Source organism: Necator americanus, chromosome IV, assembly GCF_031761385.1.
Source record: "Necator americanus strain Aroian chromosome IV, whole genome shotgun sequence".
Lineage (NCBI taxonomy): Eukaryota > Metazoa > Nematoda > Chromadorea > Rhabditida > Ancylostomatidae > Necator > Necator americanus.
The window spans coordinates 36,868,547-36,887,947 of record NC_087374.1 but is presented as its reverse complement, the minus strand read 5'-3'; the positions used below and the strand labels follow the sequence as shown (position 1 = coordinate 36,887,947).

Below are 19,401 nucleotides of genomic sequence, written 5' to 3'. Positions count from 1 at the left end.
TTCTTAAGCAAAAGATTTCTTTCGACAATAATTCAGAACACTTTTCCTTCAACCGATCAGCAGTTAAAGTAGTTTTTAAGTAAGCGGAAAAAAGACAATTGCAGCACTTTGAACACAACGTGCAAACGGTTGTCTTCGAAATTCTGTAAGCTTTTGATATGCGGTTGCGTAAGCAGCGAAAGAAAGCATCAGTCCATCTTTTGCTACAGTAACCATTCACAGGTGAATTAATAAAGGACGTGAATTGATGACATTCTGCAGGAATCATTCAGAACTTCAGATAGTCAAATACAGCGTCGGAGCGCATATTCAATGGGATAAATTGCAGCGTATCCAGAAAAAGGACGTTGGAAGCTGTGAAACAGTATGCATGCACATGCTGTTAGGAATTTTATGAACGGATTTCTATCATGAACTGACCTTAGCTCGAAAAGACAACAAAGAAAAAACATTAACATGGAATTATTAGTTTATTCCGGAGCTAAAGGTTTGAGTGAACCTCACTGTCATATTATTCTGAGAGGATTTAATGTATCAGAAATATCTGGAAAAGAAGAAAAAACGTAAGAAAAAATAAAATTCAGTGGTTGAGTAGTCTCAAAAATCACTGTGAGACTATTATTATTGGATTTCAAACAAAAATATGAGAACTGTATAGGTCGTCATTTCCTGAATATACTGAAATATCGCTATTATTATATCAGTGTTCAGAAATTCTAAGTAAAAACCACTGGAACAGAGGCGAACATCTGTACAAATGTAAAGATTGTATAAAGACACGCATATAGAACAGTGTTCCCGAATTTTCAAACGCTTCTCTCGGCAATCTAAACAATAATTGCAATAATTATTGCAGTAATTTTTCGATATTTAGCTTTCCCATGCTAATTTCTTCCTCAAAGTTAGTCGGCGGCAAAAATGTCCTGATTTCAGCATGCAGCTCTTGTTGCTACTACTTGGAATTTGTCTTTCTGTTCCTTCATATTCACGTTCGGTGAGTTTCATTGCTTTCACACTACTGGTTCCCTTTCTCGTGGAATAAGCTTGCTGATATATTCATTTATTTCAAAATATTACAGCTTTCCTAGAAAAGAAAAGTAAATACACGGAATAAGCAGTGACCAAATAAGGAGCAGGATTACTGCCAAACATTTGTATAATATAATTTTAGAGAAGCTTTGCTTTAGGTCAACAACCACCGGGCGACTCCCGCAGCGGCCGAACCGGACGCAGTAACTCCAACTCCAGGAACGGACACAGGTGGAGTCTTGAATTCAGTAGCCGTCGTACCAGGCCATATCAAGCCCATATTAGTCAAATGTATATACAGAAACTGGCACCGTAAACCCTGGAACCGCCACTCCGGGAACGACAACTTCATTACAACCAGGCGTAGTATATCCACCGTACTTACCTGGCACCGTATACCCTGGAACTGTCCTTCCGGGAACCACATACCCCTTCCAACCAGGCGTAGTATGGCCAGGAACTGGTCCCGTATACCCTGTAAACGCCACTCCTGGAACGACAACTTCATTACAGCCAGGTGTGGTATATCCACCGTACATTCCTGGCACCGTATACCCTGGAACCGTCAATCCCGGAACAACAAACCCATCACAACCGGGTGTAGTATATCCACCGTACATTCCTGGCACCGTAAACCCTGGGATCGTCAATCCGGGAACGACAACTCCACTACAACCAGGTGTGATATATCCACCTGGCACCGTAAACCCTGGAACCGTCAATCCGGGAACAACAAACCCATCCCAACCAGGCGTAGTATATCCACCTGGCACCGTTTACCCTGGAACCGTCAATCCGGGAACGACAACTCCACTACAGCCAGGTGTAGTATATCCACCTGGCACCGTAAACCCTGGAACCGTCAATCCGGGAACAACAAACCCATCCCAACCAGGCGTAGTATATCCACCTGGCACCGTTTACCCTGGAACCGTCAATCCGGGAACGACAACTCCACTACAGCCAGGTGTAGTATATCCACCTGGCACCGTTTACCCTGGAACCGTCAATCCGGGAACGACAACTCCACTACAACCAGGTGTGGTATATCCACCTGGCACCGTAAACCCTGGAACCGTCAATCCGGGAACAACAAACCCATCCCAACCAGGCGTAGTATATCCACCTGGCACCGTTTACCCTGGAACCGTCAATCCGGGAACGACAACTCCACTACAGCCAGGTGTAGTATATCCACCTGGCACCGTTTACCCTGGAACCGTCAATCCGGGAACGACAACTCCACTACAACCAGGTGTGGTATATCCACCTGGCACCGTAAACCCTGGGACCGTCACTCCGGGAACGACAACTCCACTACAACCAGGTGTGGTATATCCACCTGGCACCGTTTACCCTGGAACCGTCAATCCGGGAACGACAACTCCACTACAGCCAGGTGTAGTATATCCACCTGGCACCATAAACCCTGGAACCGTCAATCCGGGAACGTCAACTCCACTACAACCAGGTGTAGTATATCCGCCGTACATACCTGGCACCGTATACCCTGGAACCGTCAATCCGGGAACAACAAATCCATTCCAACCGGGTGTAGTAAATCCGTTTGTACCTGGCATAAACCCATACAGACCTAATATTTTTAATCCTTACCAACCTGGTATAGTGAACCCTGGGATATATGGCCCATACAGACCTGGCATGATGAACCCTTGGATCTATGGACGAATGGGAGGAGGACGAGGACTGCGTAGACGTCTCCATCGCCGTCGCTGTACGTGAATATTGCATATTGCATATTCATTATTTGTTTTTAATATTATCGAATGATTTCAGGAGGAGCTGAACACATTTCGATTGAAGTGATCGTTCTGTGATCAAACAAATAAAGGTTGAATAGTTCTATTACCCGTTAATTGAATTAATCTTGTTTAGAATTACGTAAGCAAGAATACGACAAGTTAATAATTGGAACATGCCGGCTGTATCAACTGTGCTCTGAGTCCGCTCAAAAAAAAAAACAAAAACATTTTCAGGAATTAAAGTGAAGAACTCGATATGAAAGCAATCAATGTAGTTCCAGAAACATGAATCATTGTTGTTGAGTGTTATGGAAGGAATTCCCCAACGACTGTAGACTAAATGTGTATGTTTCGGATTGTATCCACGGGAATCTGTAGTGTCTTGTCTACGGCTCTCCCAGATCACAATGATGGTTTTTGGTTCTATTGGTAAACCCTAGATTTATATACTTTTTAAGTCTGGAAACTTCTACACAAGAGCGAAAAGAAAACACAGAGTGGAGGAGAACTATAACTGAATGCATAGAGCAAAAATCACACTTTTCTCAGATATACGCCATTTGGTTGCAAATTCTCGTTTAGGAATTCCCTTACTTGTGTCGTTAGCTGACTGGTATCCTTTTATTTCGAATGGTAGAAACTACCACGAACCTGGACCACCTCATGAGTCTTTGGTGGTCCGGGTTGGTCCGGGTTTCAGGTGGGTTATACGAACACGGGATCGTAGATTATGGGGAGGAGGGTAATTACGTCCATTTAATCTTAATTGCCGTAGAAGACGGCCCGGAAGACGCGATGCGGCTTTGAGCGTTCCGGGGAGCTATTTTTTAGAACGAGTTCGATTGGAGCGCGCCAGTTTTGCGAACGCGCAGCATCTTCCAGATCATTTTTTACGGCAATTAGGGGACTGAATCACCTTCTTCCCCACAATCTACGACCCCGTATAGGCATTACCCACCTGAAACCTACACAATTCCAGATTCGTGGAGTAATACTTTTAAAAGAAGTACACAGGACACTGTGTCATGACGAGTTACGGAGTCTACACAGCCCTGAGTGATGAATTTGGGCTGTGTAGCTACGGAAATGATTGTCTGTTTCCCGAAATGTTCACGAAATTTCGGAGATTGAGAGAGCTGGTACAAATAAAGGATAAAGGATAAAGTTTCTGGCGTTAATCAATCCGCTTGGGATGCGCCCCCACGTTCAATTCAATTCAGAATCGTTTGAGGTTTACGAACGTGTATCTGGCCTATACAATGACTTGCGGTGGCTAGCCTATGTAACAAGTCAATGTTTTTATCCTCCCAGACAAGTCTGGCACCAATTTATCGACCCCGGAGGGATGAAAGGCTTGGTGACCACTAGGGCGGATTTGATCGTGCAGGAAGTGGAACCTCTAACCGCTACACCACACCCGCCCCTCTGGTACAAATATCGGCTACAAATTCTCGTTCAGCAATTTTCATATGAATAACGACATGTTGTATAATAATTTCGTGAACAAATTCACAACGTTGTCTTTGATTACAATTAATATTTACAGACATAGCACACGAAAAACTCCAATGCGACAAACTCGCTGATTATGTATGATCAGCCATTATATGTGCATTTTTAAGCGAGGGCGGATGTAGCGCAGTCGGTAAGAGGTTCCGCTGTCTGCACCATCGATCGGGGGTTCGACCGGTCGCCTTAGTGGTCACCAAGCCTTTCATCCCTGGGGTCGATAACTAGGTACCAAACATGTCTGCGAGGATAAAACACTGACTTATCCTTGCTGCCACCATCTATCGCTGTAGTTTGCGACGGTCCCAACTCGGTTCCAACTGCTACTTCCATCGAGCCGTTTTGAGCGCACAGCACGCAATTGCACAGCAACTGCACTCATGAATCATGTCGTTTTCACTCGACCATATTTGAGTTGGCACATATAAGGACAAATTTCTATCCAGTACGCTCTTGAAACGGGCGGGTGTAGTGTAGCGGTTAGAAGTTCCTCTTCCTGCACGATCGATCGTTCTAGTGCTCACCGAGCCTTTCATCCCTTCGGGGTCGATGAATTGGTACCAGACTTGTCTGGGAGGATACAAACACTGACTTGACACATCGGCTAGCCCCCGCAAGTCATTGTCTGGGCCAGTTACACGTTCGTAAACCTCTGAATTGAAGTGAACGGAGGAGCATCCCAAGCGGATTGATTAACGCGAGAAACCTAAACTTAAACGCTCTTGAATGATTGTTTGACAATACTTGCAAAGTCCCAATAACTGTTTATGAGGTGAAGAACACCCGTAGCTTAGAAAAACCTGGAATGGAAGAGCTACTAGAAAATGGAAATCTTCTGAGGGCCGAAAAACTAATATAAATTGCTGCTTTTTCTATTGAACGGATCCACGGATCTCCCTCTCTAGAGGGATCACAGCCGGTTAGTCGCGAGGCTGACTCATGACATCCTTGTCTCCCGCACGTCGGTCCAGCCAAAAGCCTGCAAACAAGTGACTGGGAGGTGCAAGGGAGGCGGTTTGGAGTCGCCTCCAACAAATAAGCTCCAAATGTCTACTCCGGGAGAACGGAAGTTCTCCCAGAAACTCATGGGACTAGAGGCTTGCAACCTGCCCATGGGTTTTAAAATTTTACGCAAAACACAGTAACAGAAAAGAGTCTCCTGATTCCGGATGAAAGCCTGGTACGGTAGCGCCAGGTGGGACGGGGTTGCAGGAGTCATGTAGGCTACCGAAACGGAAAAGGACTAGGATGGCGATCTGTACTTATAACGCACGTACTCTTGCATCGGAAGCGGCCATCGTAGATCTGGTGATGCAAGCCAAGAAGATCAAGTACGACGTCATCGGACTGACCGAGACGAGACGACGTCACCCTCTCAACGCCGTATATGAAACTGGAGAAGAACTGTTTATAGGAACATGCGACAGTAGAGGTGTTGGTGGAGTTGGCGTCCTCGTCAACACGAGAACGGCAAAGAACATCGACTCTTTCGAAGAACTTACGACCCGAATCGGACGTCTGCGGATGAGAAGATGTGGCCCAAGGTCATAATTGGCGATTTCAACGCCAAAGTTGGCCCAAGAAGAACGCCGGAGAAACTTTACATCGGGACCCACGGCCTACAATAGATTGACCAGAAGGAGAGGCTCTCTGAGTTCATCATGACGACTAAGACCATCCATGGAAACTCGCAATTCCAGAAGCTCTCCTCTCTACGCTGGTCGTGGGAGTCACCCGGTGGAGGGTACCGTAATGAAATAGACCACATCATCGTCAATAAAAGGTTCTGCCTGACGGATGTCGCTGTTGTACCAAGGTTCAATACGGGATCGCACCATCGCCTCCTTCGAGGGAAATTTTCCTTCACAAGGAGAGCAGAGAAAGCCGCCAAGTTCAGAGAGAGAAATCCCATGACTACCATCAACTGGGATCTCTACGCTACGCTAGCCGGCTTCTGGGAAGATTCCGCAATGGACAACATCGACGAGGAATATGACCGGCTTGTTGAACACCTTCACGACTGCGCGAAGAAGGCTGAGAGTTTTAAAACGATCAAGAGCCTGTCTCTTGAAACTCTTGAGCTGATACGCCAGCGTGGAGCAGCACGAGCCGCAGGGAACCAAGAACTCACGTCCGAGCTCGCAAGGCTTTGCAGAGAGACGATAAAGGAAGACCTTAAAGAGAGAAGAGCAGAAGTGCTGGCTAAAGCTGCAGAGGCGGGGAAAAGTATCCGCTATGCCCGTCGAGACTTCGCCAGTCGCAAGACGAGGATGACTGCTCTCAGGAACCCGAAGGGAACGACCATAGCATCGAGAAGAGGAGTGGAGAAAATCATCTACGACTTTTACTCTGATCTGTTCGACAGCCATGTCCACTTGCCTCTTCACCATCTGAGGGAAAATGGACAAGTCATTCCAGAGGTTTTCCCGTGCGAAATACGACATGCTATTATGTCGGTAAGAAATCACCACGGCACCCGGTCCCGACAGAATAAGACCAAAACACCTGAAGAGCCTTCCGCCAGTACACATCAACACCCTGACGAGGCTCTTCACGTTATTTGTCGGAATGCAAGGTTCCTAAACAGTGGAAGACCAGCAAGACCGTGTTGGTGTATGAAAAGGGAGATCCACATGACATCGGCAACTATCGTCCCATCTGCCTATTGTCCGTCATCTACAAGGTCTTTACAAGAGTGATCCTTAATAGGGTTGAAAAAGTCTTGGATGAAGGACAGCCATGCGAGCAAGCAGGGTTTCGAGAACAATTCAGCACGATTGACCACTTTCACACTGTTTCTAAGCTCATCGAGGTATCACGAGAGTACAAGATGCCGCTTTGTCTCACCTTCATAGGCTTGAAAAAGGCCTTCGACTCAGTTGAAACGGAGGCGGTCGTGGAAGCCTTGGACAACCAAGGCGTCCCTACTCAGTATATAAAGGTACTTCGAGAGTTGTACAGTAACTTCACGACCGGAATTTCGCCATTCTACAAGAACATCGTCATTGACGTGAAGAGGGGGGTCCGACAGGGTGATACAATTTCACCCAAAATATTCACAGCCACCCTCGAGAACGCAATGCGAAAGTTGGAATGGGACGACATGGGAGTGAAGGTTGATGGTCGTCAGCTACACCATTTGCGCTCTGATGACATCGTACTGGTAACACCTATCATCAGCCAAGCGGAACGAATGCTGACCCAATTCGACGTAACATGTGGATGCATCGGTCTTAAGCTGAATCTACAAAAGACGATGTTCATGCGGGACCGTCTCGGATGCCCCATTCACGCTCAACGGAACGAACATATCCGAATGCACCAGCTACGTTTACCTGGGTCGGGAACTGAACATGATGAACGACCTGACCCCCGAGCTGACCAGGAGGAGACGAGCGGCTTGGGAAGCGTACAAGAGCGTTGAGGATGTAGTGAAGAAGACCAGCAACACCCGGCTCCGTGCTCACCTCTTCAACACCACCGTACTTCCTGCTTTGACCTATGCTTCGGAAACCTGGGCATTTCGCAAGCAGGAAGAAAACGCTGTGAGCGTCATTGAACGCGCAATTGAGAGAGTGATGTTAGGAGTATCCCGTTTTGCGCAAGTGAGAGACGGGATTTGAAGTTCTCTCCTACGTCAGCGATCGAAGATTAGAGACGCCGCCGCGTTTGCCAAGGAAAGTAAAGTGAGGCGGGCTGGACACGTGATGCGCTTTAATGACAACCGTTGGACCAGGGGCGTGAGCGACTGGGTTCCCCGCGATATTAAGCGCACTACAGGAAGACCGCCGACCCGCCGGTCAGATTTCTTCACGAAGTCCTTTAAAGAAAAATATGATGCTCTTCTTGTCCCACGCGAAAGGAGGAACCACTGGGCTACTCTGTCACGCGATCGGGACAAATGGAAGAATTACTGGCGCCCGCTCGACCAGTTCGAAGATCAACGGGAGTAAAGGTGATCAAGGTGATCTATTGAACAATCTGCAAAGTTCAACAACATTTGAAGATTCTTCTAAACAAAACATTAGAGGTAGTGATAAACAAACTTTCAATGCGCCAACGCGTTTTACTGCAATTCGTAACCGTTAAGGTTTTGGAACGCGTGCAGGCCAATACAGGGTGGTCCACATGAAGTTTGACGGGCTATGGAAAATCCGGAGATGCGGCACTGTGCTTCCTTGAGCCAAAGAACCGGTAAGGACACTGACAGGACCATCCTGCAAATTTGGGCCCCACCCCACTGCGCAAAGAAGACACTGAGACACTGAGTGGTGTGAGAAAAATCTTCCGGATTTCTGGACGAATGTGTTTAGCCGCCAAACTCGCCTGATATCAGATCTTTGATTCCTGCAGTATGGTGGGTTTTAGAGCAGAAAACCTGCTCTTTTAGTCACAGGTCACTGGATTCGCTGATAAGGGACCTGGAGAAGATATAATGTATGGAAAATGATCACGAGCGTCCTCAAAAATTTCCGGAAGAGATTGGATGTTTGTATTGAAGCTAAAAGCAATAGTTTCGAATGTGATGTGTGAGAACATATGTAGAATTTTGTGACTACTGTGTAGAAAAAGAGTATTTTTTATTTCGATTGACTGGTGCAAAATTGTGGGTAGTTTTTTGTGTAACACTTCATGTGGACCACCCTGTACAATGACTAGTAGGGGCCATCCAATAATCAAGCCATTGTTTTTATTCTCTCAGATAATTCTAGTAAGAATTTGTCGACACCGGAGGGATGAAAAGCTTGGTTGGTGCTAGGACGGTTCTCAACCATCGATCGTGCTGCAGCAGACCTGTTGCCGACTGCGCTATACCCGTCCCAGTGCAAGGATACCTCGAGAGTATTCAAGAAAAAAAATATTTCTTGGTCAACTAAGCGGAAAAAAAATTGCAGCACTTTGAACACAATTTGCAAAAAGTGGTCTTCGAAATTCTGCAAGCTTTTGCGGATATGCGGTTGCGTAATCAGCGAAAGAAAGCATCAGTATATCTTTTGCCACAGTAACCATTCACAGGTGAATTAATAAAGGACGTGAATTGATGACATTCTGCAGGAATCATTCGGTACTTCAGATAGCTAAATGCAGTGTCGGAGCGCATATTCAATGGAATAAATTGCAGCGTTCCAGAAAAAGGACAGAAGAAAACAGTATCTCACCATACCTTACCGTATGCATGTGCATGCTGATAGGAATTTTATAAACAGACTTCTATAACTGATCATTGCTCGAAAAGAGAACATCAGCATGCAATCGTGCAGTAGTTTATTCCGAAGCTAAAGGTGTGCGTGAACTTCACCCTTACCATTCTAAGGGGATTTAATGTATCAAAAATATCTGGAAAAGAAGAAAAAACGTAAGAAAAAATAAAATTAAGTGGTTGAGTAATCTCAAAATCCACTGTGAGACTATTATTGTTGGATTTCAAACAAAAATATCAGAACTGTATAGCTAATCATTTCCTGAATAGACTGAAATATCGCTATTATTATAGCAGTGTTCATAAGTTCTAAGTAAAAACCACTGGAACAGAGGCGAACATCTGTACAAATGTAAAGATTGTATAAAGACACGCAGATAGAACTGTGTTCCCGAATTTTCTGTCGGCAATCTAAACGTTATTGCAATAATTTTTCAATATTCAGCTTGTCCGTGCTAACTTCTTCCTTAGAATTAGTCAGCGACAAAAATTTCCTGATTTCAGCATGCACCTCTTGTTGCTACTACTTGGAATTTGTCTTTCTGTTCCTTCATATTCGCGTTCGGTGAGTTTCATGCTTTGTGCTGGTGATGCTTTCAGACTACTGGTTCCCTTTCTCGTGGAATAAGCTTGCTGATATCTTCATTTATTTCAAAATATTACAGCTTTCCAAGAAAAGAAAAGTAAATACATGGAATAAGCAGTGACTAAATGAGGAGGAAGATCATTGCCAAATATTTGTATAATATAATTTCAAAGAAGCTTCACTTCAGGTCGACAAAAATCGGGCCACTCCCGCAGCGGCCGTAGCGAGCGCAGTAAGTCCAGGAACGAACACAGCTAGAGCCTTGAATCCAATAGCCGTCGTACCAGGCACACCAAACCCATACCAGCCAGTCGTATATCCAGGAACTGGCACCGTATACCCTGGAACCGTCTTTCCGGGAACAACATACCCATTCCAACCAGGCGTAGTATGGCCAGGAACAGGCACCGTTAACCCTGGAACCGTCATTCCGGGAACAACAAACCCATTCCAACCAGGTGTAGTGAATCCAGGAGTGGTCTTGCCTGGTACCGTATACCCTGGAACCGTCTTTCCGGGGACAACAAACCCATACAGACCTAATGTTTTTAACCCTTACCAACCTGGTATAGTGAACCCCGGGATATATGGCCCATACAGACCTGGCGTAATGAATCCTTTCATCTATGGACGAATGCGAGGAGGACGAGGAAGGCGTGGACTTCGCCATCGCCGTCGCTGTACGTGAATATCGCATAATTTCACTGTTTTTTTTTTGATATTATCGAATGATTTCAGGAGGAGCTGAACACATTTTGATTGAAGTGATCGTTCTGTGATCAAACAAATAAAGGTTGAATAGTTCTATTACCCGTTAATTGAATTAATCTTGTTTAGAATTACGTAAGCAAGAATACAACAAGCTAATGACTGGATCAGACCGGCTGTATCAACTGTGCTCTGATTCCGTTCAAAAATATTTTCAGGAATTAATGTGAAAAACGCGATTTGAAAGCAGTCAATATAGTTCCAGAAACATGAATCATTGTTGTTGAGTGTTATGGAAAGAATTCCCCAACGACTGTAGACTAAATGTGTATGTTTCGGATTGTATCCACGGGAATCTGTAGTGTCTTGTCTACGGCTCTCCCAGATCACAATGACAGTGTTTGGTCTATTGGTGAACCCTAGATTTATATACTTTTTAAGTCTGGAAACTCCTACACAAGAGCGAAAAGAAAACACAGAGTGGAGGAGAACTATAACTGAATACATAGAGCAAAAATCACGCTTTTTTCAGATATACGCAATTGGTTGCAAATTCTCGTTCAGGAATTTCCTTATTTGTGTCGTTAGCTGACTGGTATCCTTTTATTTCGAACAGTGGAAACTCCACTCGAAATATTTAAAGTTATCACCCAACAAATCTGGAGTGGTACAGACGGTTTCAGATGGGTTTTGCCTATGCGGGGTCGCAGATTATAGGAAGGAGGGTGATTCCGTCGATTTCTTCCCAATTGCCGTAACAACCGGAACGGAAGATTTGAGCGTCCCGGGGCGCTATTTTCTAGAACGAGTTCGATTGGAGCGCGCCAGCCTCTGCCGCATCTTCCGAACCGTTTTTTTTACGACAATTAGAAAGAAATGGATGGACCCTCTTCCCCACAATCTACGATCCCGTATAAGAATTACCCACTTGAAACCTACACCTAACCAGATTCGTGGAGTAATGCCTTTAAAGGAAGTAAAGTACGTTGTGTTACGACGTCTCCTCCCCGATTTGATCTACCGAAAACAGAGATCATAGCACCATTGTAAGCGTAACCGTATCCTACTCTTGTGTGTTTTTGTTCTTAACGTAAACACGCATGACATACGGCGCAAAACAGTACTTGTCCCTGCACTGTTGAATGAAATACAGTAATCATCCAGGCAGGATCGAACATTTGAGATTTATGGGGAATTCTTACCAAAGTTGCTTGGAAACAATTCGAATGTGGTTATATGGGAACGTCAGTCGTTGGGCGTGAAATGAGAAGAAGACAAAAGAGAAAAAAGACAACGAAGCGTAAATTTCTAATGTCAAGTGACTACGGTGGAAAATTAAACCTTTGTTTGTCCTCACAACGGAAAAATATGCGAATTACTTGGACGAGAACAGGAGCTTAGACCGAACAACTGTAATTTCACATAGGAGTGGGAGCTTACTTTAGTTGTACTGGAAATATTAAAAAATAAGATCCGAATGAAAATCGCCATACATATACGTATTGTGCTATAAAGTTTTTGCTTAGTGCCGTCAAAAATCCTAGATTTCGTCACTTCTCACTTAAATGCAGGTGGAACTCTTTGAATGTACTACCTCTTCAAAGCGCTTTAGTCTGCTCTCGGGATTTGTAAAGATATTCTAATACGCAATCGAATATAAATAGAACTTCTGTTCTTGTGCTCAGAGGAAAGGACAAGCGTCGACGACTTTAGTGAAGTGGAGCAGCGAACCAAAAATTCGTCACTTTTGCCGCAGCGATTCGAACAAAACATCCGTTCTTTTGAAGCTGATTCCAGGCCTTTCAAAGAACGGAGCTATTTTCATCGATAGCGTTCCCGTAAATAGAGTTTTTCGAGGGCCATACTCTTTGATAAAAGACGTTTTGAATCATTCTTTCGGCGATAGCTGTTTAGAAGGAAAAGGACCTATTACCTATTCATTACTAACATTATTTGTAGACATCCAGATACTTTTTCAAGAGCAAAGAGATACTTGGTGTGGAAGTTGCGATGATGTTTTTTCTTTCTAGAATTTTTCATCAAGATTTAAGAAACAAAACTCCATAATTTTTGTGCTAATGACATTCTGTACCACTCGATTATAGACGACAGAAGAACATGGTTAGAAAAATTGAAATTCCTAAAGTCTGTTGTAACTGAATTCGAATAGGGCATTTTCTTAAAAACAGCGCAGAGTATTCTTCAGTAATGTTTCTACTTAAAGGCGTCACCCCACTAATCCTGGGTGGTACGAGTTTCAAAGGGTTTATACCTAAACGGGGACGTAGATTATGAGGAGGAGGGTGATTCCGTCCATTTCTTCCTGATTCCCGTAAAAAACGGCCCAGAAGATGTGGCGCGTGCACAAGGCTGGCGCGCTCCAATAGAACTCGTTGTAGAAAATAGCGGCCCCGGAACGCTCGAAGCCGTATTTTCTGGGCTGTTTTTTTACGGCAGTCAGCACGAAATGGACGGAATCACCCTCCTCCTCATAATCTATGACTCCGTATAGGCATAACCCAGACCTGAAATCCGCTCCAGCCCAGATTCGTGGGTGATGCCTTTATTGTATTTTTTTCCTATGTGCATAGGAAGATCAGTATGATCAGTATTCGAAGGTTACGTATTTTGAAGTCCATTCATCCGGTTTTTCTGCCCCCTTCATCTTCTCATCTCCTACGTGTAGAAGAAGGAAGGGAGTGTTTCCACCTTTTACTTCAGCTTAATCTTTCAATCGGGGAAAGAAGCGGGTCGGAGCACTGGTAAAAGTGAGCACCATCGGAATGGACCTGCTTTCTCATTTAACTTTTAAGATAACGTCCGATAAGTCAGTATTAATGCAACGTCGTTGCTGTTTGACGACAGATAAAAATTTCAGATTAAAATATCGTAAACGCGTCTGGAGTGCAGATAAACGACACGCTTTAGCCAAAACTTTGAAGTTTGCGCAAAATATCGTTGGCAAAGAGTTGAAAGATTTATAGTGCTACAAATGTTTTGTTTGTATGTGCTGCTTTTACAGTGATGTCGATTCTACACATTGAAAAACTGTCAAAAAGTAATTTCTCTTCATAGTGCTGGAGAAGTGTTCAACACAACAAAGAGTAGTCATTTTGTGAACTGGGATCAGAATATTTCTAATGTAGTTCAATCAAAAACTAAAAAAAAAACACCTTCTTATTGCCTGGATCACTCATCCTTTACTCATCAAATTCTGACTTACGACTCCATGTGTTTCCGTTTTCTGACCTTCACCCTCCAGTTGCTGTATTTCCTTTTGAAAAACACAAACCGTATAAAAAATCTTCAAAGTTGAAATTTTTATAGAAATAATTGAATTCGCCTGAAAATCCCTTCCAAGTGGTCATTCCCTCCTTCACTTTTAAGTAGTGAATTCAAAGCTTTTTGCTCATTGGGTGGTCTAACGTTTCCACAATTTCCAGACATTTTTATACTCATTCCGAAGGGCATCGTCAAATGGTCGCCGTAGCATTCCAGAGGAAAGACAACACTTCTCTTATCTGGTGGCAGACCTTCCCTACAGTTCCTATAAATGCGTCCCAACGCCTCCGTCCATGTTAGTAATGGCGGTACTTCGATTCATCACTTCCTTCACAGTACTACTCACAACTGCGTACACCTTAGACTGTTATTCTGGTAAGAAATTGAAGCATGCTTCAGGAATAGCTTCTGCAATCGTTGAGTCCATAGCTGTTGAGTCAATTTAGATCAAACTAATGGAACGAAGCCGGATATAAGCAAGAATCGTAACTGTACTGATACTTCCAAATACTGCATAAAGTAAGCCCCTTTCCTGATATTACTTTATGCTAAAAGTATTATTAAAATCATTTTATTCACTGTACTATATCTGTGTCTAAATTAGCTGTACATTTATTTATATGAAATTCTACTCAAACGGAGAACGGTTAGAAATTGATGACAACAACATGGGTGTTCAGGAAATCCTAGAGGAAACGTATCTTTGGTCAATTAAAAATTGGTCGACAAGATGAACTCCAGTAAACTAAACATGGTTTAGTTGATTATTTCTAAGTAGATATCGTGATTATCAAAACTTGAATCTGATTTTTTGGTGACACCTGTCACGTGCAGTCAAGTGCCATGGGCGCAGCTACGCAGAGGCGGTTGCGTTGCGCTGCCATTCCTTGACGTGGACAAAATCAAAATGAGATGATTCCAACCGTAAATGAAAGAAAATGGCAGGGCGATGCTCTAACTGGTGATTCTGACAAAAAGCTCACGTTTAGGACGCTTGCTACCCAAAGTGGGAAGCAACGAGCATTTTACGACTGTGCTGATGATACTCAATGCTGGGTAAGTTCGATACTGGGATTATTCTGACAGCTTATTCTGCCAATCCATAGAAACTAGCACAGAAATTTTTCCAGGCCGAAGGGTGCACTTACCCGTCCAAGGGTGCAGCAGTCTGTTGCTGCAGCGAGGATGAGTGCAACTCATCGCCAACGTTCAAGTTGATACCAGCAGTGATTCCCATGGCTATTATGAAGTTTTTCGGCCTATAACATATGTTTTATTACTTTCTCTGTTATGTATTCTGCCTGAAGTGGCATTTTGGAGCTGAATGTTTTTGTGGTGATAAACAGCTTTACCTGGTTGGATTTTTCTGAAGCAAATCGACCGAAATCCGGTGATTTGCCTCGTTTGCGTCATATCCACTCCTTTTAGAGTGGGATGAATGAGACATTTATACATTTATATGGTTAGTTTGAAGAAATATTTATTTAACGCATTTTTCTGTCTTTCCAAGCACTAAGACAACTAACTATGTATCCAATTCGAATCGGACGTGAAAGTCAGCCGCGAGCATCGAAGCATATATTTATTACAAAATTACAATGTACAATCAAACATCTGTTTTCACAATGCAGATCTTACAAAGAGTCATTTATAAGTCATAAATTATGCATTAGAAGACACTATATAACTTCCGAAAATGCTATTTTGTAAATTATTTAAAAGGCTTATAAAGTTGGGGTTCGTAAACATGTATCTGTTCATTCGTGCACCATCTCAAAAATGTCCTCTTGGTTTTTGACGAGAACGTTTTTCTAATCAGCTAAGATTTTTTTTTCAAAAGCCTGTCTCTTTCTTCAGCTTCTCCTTATTTCCCTAAATTTTGTTTAAATCATTCATTAATCAGTGTGTGCACGGCTTGGACGCATTTATTATTCTGAGGAGATGTTAATGCTCTTGCTATTGGTGTGCGTCGCGTCGACGTACAGATTCTATAATATGGTTCATGTGAGTGCGGGGAGCATTAGATTATGGGGACACATACTAATGTATAGTACTTATATACTTGAATACTTAGATGGCCCGTCTTCACTGGACGTGCGGGCCCCAGCATCGCTTCCACTCGTTTCGTTCCCTCGCCATTGTCATCCAAGATGTTCTCAAGTATCGTGAGTGACGTTGACGACGTCCTTGAGCCGTATCCAGCTGAGTTCTCAGCTGGTCCATTCGTGTAGCGAACACGTCGCCCCATCTCGTCGGCGGGCTCCCTCGATGGCGTTTAGCATCTCTTGGGATTTCGCTTGAGGGCACTCCTAGACTTTCAAAACATATTGTTTATCTCAAGAATATTGCTGAAAACATGTATATTGAAGTTGATTCTAATCAAAGAGCTACAATCTCGAGAATTATAAAGCTTCCTTCTACTCTAACCTTCTTTTAGTCCATTTATCGTCGATTCTTCTCATGATGTGACCTGCCCATCTATGTTTTGCTTTCGATACATATTCCGCTGCGTCGCGAAGACGGGACGTTCCTCTTAGGTAGGAGCTGCGAAGACTAGATAGGTGTTGTGTGCGCCGGTTTTGCCCACGTCTCCGCTGCGTAACAGAGCACTGGAAGGACTGTCGAGTCGAACAGATGGGCACGAAGATCTTGGTCCGTCAGTTGGTCCGTAGCTTCCCTGACGGCTGCGAATGCTGCGTATGCTGCTCTCATTCTTCTATTCAGTTCTTCCTTCAAGTCGTTTTCCATGTTCATAGAACATCCGAGGTATACGTATGACGAAGTTTCCACGATTTGGGAGCCTTCAAGTTATACTCCTCCGTTCTCGCAGTAGGCGTTCTTCATGACGTGTGTCTTCTTTCTGTTTATTCGCAGTTCTATTCTCTTCCCTGCTTTGTTCAATTTGTTGAGCATCGTTTCTGCTTCATTGGTACTGCTCGAAAAGAGAACGATGTCGTCCGCGAAACGAAGGTTCGAGAAACCTTCCATCAACACGTATGCCCCATTTTTCCCAGGAAAGTGATTTCATTATCCATTGCAATGCAGCCGTGAACAGCTTCGGCGATATAGTATCGCCTTTTTGTACCCCCTTTCCAATGAGTATAGTGAGAGGGCGGTGGAAAAGCTGCATCCTAGTCGTGCATCGATCGTAGCAATTGGCTAATATCCTCACATATGACGCGTCCACACCTTGATCAACAAGCACTGACAGTATTGCATTCGTTTCTACGTTGTCAAAGGCTTTCTCATAGTCGACGAAGGTTAGAACAAAGGGCAGGCGGTATTCCCGGCAAACCTCTATGACTCTCGACACGGTCTGGATCTGGTCCAAGCAGCTGAACCCTTGGCGGAATCCAGCTTGTTCTTGAGGCTGGGCTTCATCCAGCGTCTTAGATATGCGCGTGAGGGTGATTTTGGTGAATACTTTGTGTAACACGCTCAGCAAGCATATCGAACGGTAGTCCCGAAGGTCCTCTCGGTCACATTTCTTATGGATAAGAACGGTTCGCGAGGTCTTCCACTGGTCTGGGATCCTTTCTTTCTGAAGGTAGGATGTCATGTGCGCTTTTAAACATGAAGCGGATGGCCACCAGCACGAAGAAAGTCTGCTTGTATAAAATCGGGTCCGGGAGCTGTGCCATTGATGTATGATATCTTCAGAAAACCTCAAAAAGACAAATGATATCGTTCAAACTTCAGAAAAAATCTAGAGAAATTGAAAGAAATCATGTGAGAATAAGAAGAGACTAAAATAATACCGAATGAACCGAAAAATTCCAACCGATAACGTTTTATTAACGGTCAGAAATGCAATATAATCATAACAATATGTAATATAATCTTCCTTGAAGATTTGTTCGCTCCGGATTATGCCAAACGTCCTCCACCAATGCTCTATGTACACTTAGTGTGGCCGTATGTGATCAATTTATACACAGTTTTTAGGTTTGAAAGACCAAAATAACAATTTTAGAATGAAGTTTCATTATCTTGACTTCATGCCCAAGATTAAGACTGCACGTAAACATGATATACGGCGCGAACAAGTGCTTGTCCCTGCACTGTAGGATGAAATGCGGTGAGCATCCAGCAAGACTCTAATGTTTAAGATCTATTGGAAATTTTTACCATGAACCAAAGTTGCTTGGAAACAATTCGAATGTGGTTATATGGGAACATCGGTCATTGAGCGAGAAATGAGGAGACAAAAGATAAGAAAGATAACATAGCGTAAATTTCAAATATCAACTAACAACGGTGGGAAATTAAACCTCCGTCTACAGAACGGAGAAATATGTGAGCTAAAATGTTGTAACAGATGGATGATAACTAGAGCTTAGACCAAACAACTGTAATTTTACATACGTGCGGACACTTTCTCAAATTTTTCGTGATTTGCTTGAGCTCTGGCCAGGATTGGTATTCATAATTATCAACAGCTAACGTTTTGGCGAGGTTTCTCAGATTTAATGTGTTGAAAATATTAAAAATAAGGTCTGAGTAAAAATGGAAATACACACATGTACGAGTTGTGCTAAATACAAATCTTTTGCTTTTTGTCATCAAAAATTCTAGACTTTGTCACTTTCCCTGTGTAATGTAGGTGGAATCGCTCAAATGTGCCCACTTCTCCAAAGCGGCTCAGTATGCTCTCGTGATTTTTTCAGCGTCAACTAATTCAGGCACAGAAAAATATTCCAATGCGCAATCGAATATAAGTGGAAGTTCTCTTCCTGCGCTTAGAGGAAAGGACAAGCGTCGACGTCTGCAGTGAAGTGGAACAGCGAATCAAGAACTCGTCACTCTTGCCGTGGTCATTTGGGCAAAATATCCGTTCTTTTGAAGCTGATTCCAGGCCTTTCAAAGAACGGAGCTATTTTCGTCGGTAGCGTTGCCGTAAAAAGAGTTTTCCGAGGGCCATACTCCTCGATAAAAGGCGTTTTGAATCATTCTTTCGGCGATTGCTGTTTAGTAGGAAAAGGACCTATCACATGGTTCAAAACTAACATTATTTATAGGCGTACTAAAACCCTTCTTTATGACCTCTTTTTCTTCTTTTTCTTTTTTTTTTTTGAAATCAACTCCATAATTTTGGTGCTGACATTTTGTACCACCCGAACAAAGACAACAGAACAACTTGGAAAAATTGAAATCCCTGTAGTCGAATGAATCGATTCACTTAAGTTTGAAGATAACGTCCGATAAGTCAGTATTAATGCAACGTCGTTGCTGTTTGACGACAGATAAAAATTTCAGATTAAAATATCGTAAACGCGTCTGGACTGCAGATGAACGACACGCTTTAGCCAAAACTTTGAAGTTTG

General features: G+C 43.5%; 8 protein-coding genes across 10 annotated transcripts; 5 read left to right on the top strand and 3 right to left on the bottom strand.

The window, feature by feature from the left end:
* Window positions 1-934: 934 nt before the first annotated feature.
* Window positions 935-2,695, top strand: RB195_003866 (uncharacterized protein; the record flags this gene model as incomplete). 2 transcript variants are annotated; one of them, XM_064201704.1, is made up of 5 exons in its annotated part: window positions 935-994; window positions 1,188-1,260; window positions 1,331-1,996; window positions 2,069-2,586; window positions 2,657-2,659. In XM_064201704.1, the coding sequence occupies 5 exons, from the start codon at window positions 935-937 to the stop codon at window positions 2,657-2,659; spliced, it is 1,320 nt and encodes a 439-aa protein (XP_064057586.1). The 2 variants fall into 2 exon arrangements, with proteins under 2 accessions (XP_064057586.1, XP_064057585.1); XM_064201705.1 differs by lacking the exon at window positions 2,657-2,659 and adding an exon at window positions 2,685-2,695 and having other exon boundaries at window positions 1,331-2,581.
* Window positions 2,696-5,549: 2,854 nt separating this feature from the next.
* On the top strand, window positions 5,550-5,852 carry RB195_003865 (uncharacterized protein; the record flags this gene model as incomplete). The annotated part of the gene is made up of 1 exon (XM_064201703.1): window positions 5,550-5,852. The coding sequence occupies one exon, from the start codon at window positions 5,550-5,552 to the stop codon at window positions 5,850-5,852; it is 303 nt and encodes a 100-aa protein (XP_064057584.1).
* Window positions 5,853-5,962: 110 nt separating this feature from the next.
* Window positions 5,963-7,000, top strand: RB195_003864 (uncharacterized protein; the record flags this gene model as incomplete). The annotated part of the gene is made up of 1 exon (XM_064201702.1): window positions 5,963-7,000. The coding sequence occupies one exon, from the start codon at window positions 5,963-5,965 to the stop codon at window positions 6,998-7,000; it is 1,038 nt and encodes a 345-aa protein (XP_064057583.1).
* Window positions 7,001-7,131: 131 nt separating this feature from the next.
* RB195_003863 (uncharacterized protein) lies at window positions 7,132-7,725 on the top strand (the record flags this gene model as incomplete). Its single annotated transcript, XM_064201701.1, has 1 exon — window positions 7,132-7,725. The coding sequence occupies one exon, from the start codon at window positions 7,132-7,134 to the stop codon at window positions 7,723-7,725; it is 594 nt and encodes a 197-aa protein (XP_064057582.1).
* Window positions 7,726-10,006: 2,281 nt separating this feature from the next.
* Window positions 10,007-15,342, top strand: RB195_003862 (uncharacterized protein; the record flags this gene model as incomplete). Of its 2 annotated transcripts, XM_064201699.1 has the most annotated exons (5): window positions 10,007-10,066; window positions 10,275-10,767; window positions 14,524-14,596; window positions 15,067-15,133; window positions 15,208-15,342. In XM_064201699.1, 5 exons carry the CDS (start codon window positions 10,007-10,009, stop codon window positions 15,340-15,342), a joined length of 828 nt encoding a protein of 275 aa, XP_064057580.1. The 2 variants fall into 2 exon arrangements, with proteins under 2 accessions (XP_064057580.1, XP_064057581.1); XM_064201700.1 differs by lacking the exons at window positions 14,524-14,596; window positions 15,067-15,133; window positions 15,208-15,342 and adding an exon at window positions 10,826-10,835 and having other exon boundaries at window positions 10,275-10,631; window positions 10,688-10,767.
* RB195_003861 (uncharacterized protein) lies at window positions 15,222-16,325 on the bottom strand (the record flags this gene model as incomplete). The annotated part of the gene is made up of 2 exons (XM_064201698.1): window positions 15,222-15,336; window positions 16,132-16,325. The coding sequence occupies 2 exons, from the start codon at window positions 16,323-16,325 to the stop codon at window positions 15,222-15,224; spliced, it is 309 nt and encodes a 102-aa protein (XP_064057579.1).
* Window positions 16,326-16,630: 305 nt separating this feature from the next.
* RB195_003860 (uncharacterized protein) lies at window positions 16,631-16,831 on the bottom strand (the record flags this gene model as incomplete). Its single annotated transcript, XM_064201697.1, has 1 exon — window positions 16,631-16,831. The coding sequence occupies one exon, from the start codon at window positions 16,829-16,831 to the stop codon at window positions 16,631-16,633; it is 201 nt and encodes a 66-aa protein (XP_064057578.1).
* Window positions 16,832-17,000: 169 nt separating this feature from the next.
* RB195_003859 (uncharacterized protein) lies at window positions 17,001-17,636 on the bottom strand (the record flags this gene model as incomplete). Its single annotated transcript, XM_064201696.1, has 1 exon — window positions 17,001-17,636. The coding sequence occupies one exon, from the start codon at window positions 17,634-17,636 to the stop codon at window positions 17,001-17,003; it is 636 nt and encodes a 211-aa protein (XP_064057577.1).
* Between the last annotated feature and the right edge of the window lie 1,765 nt (window positions 17,637-19,401).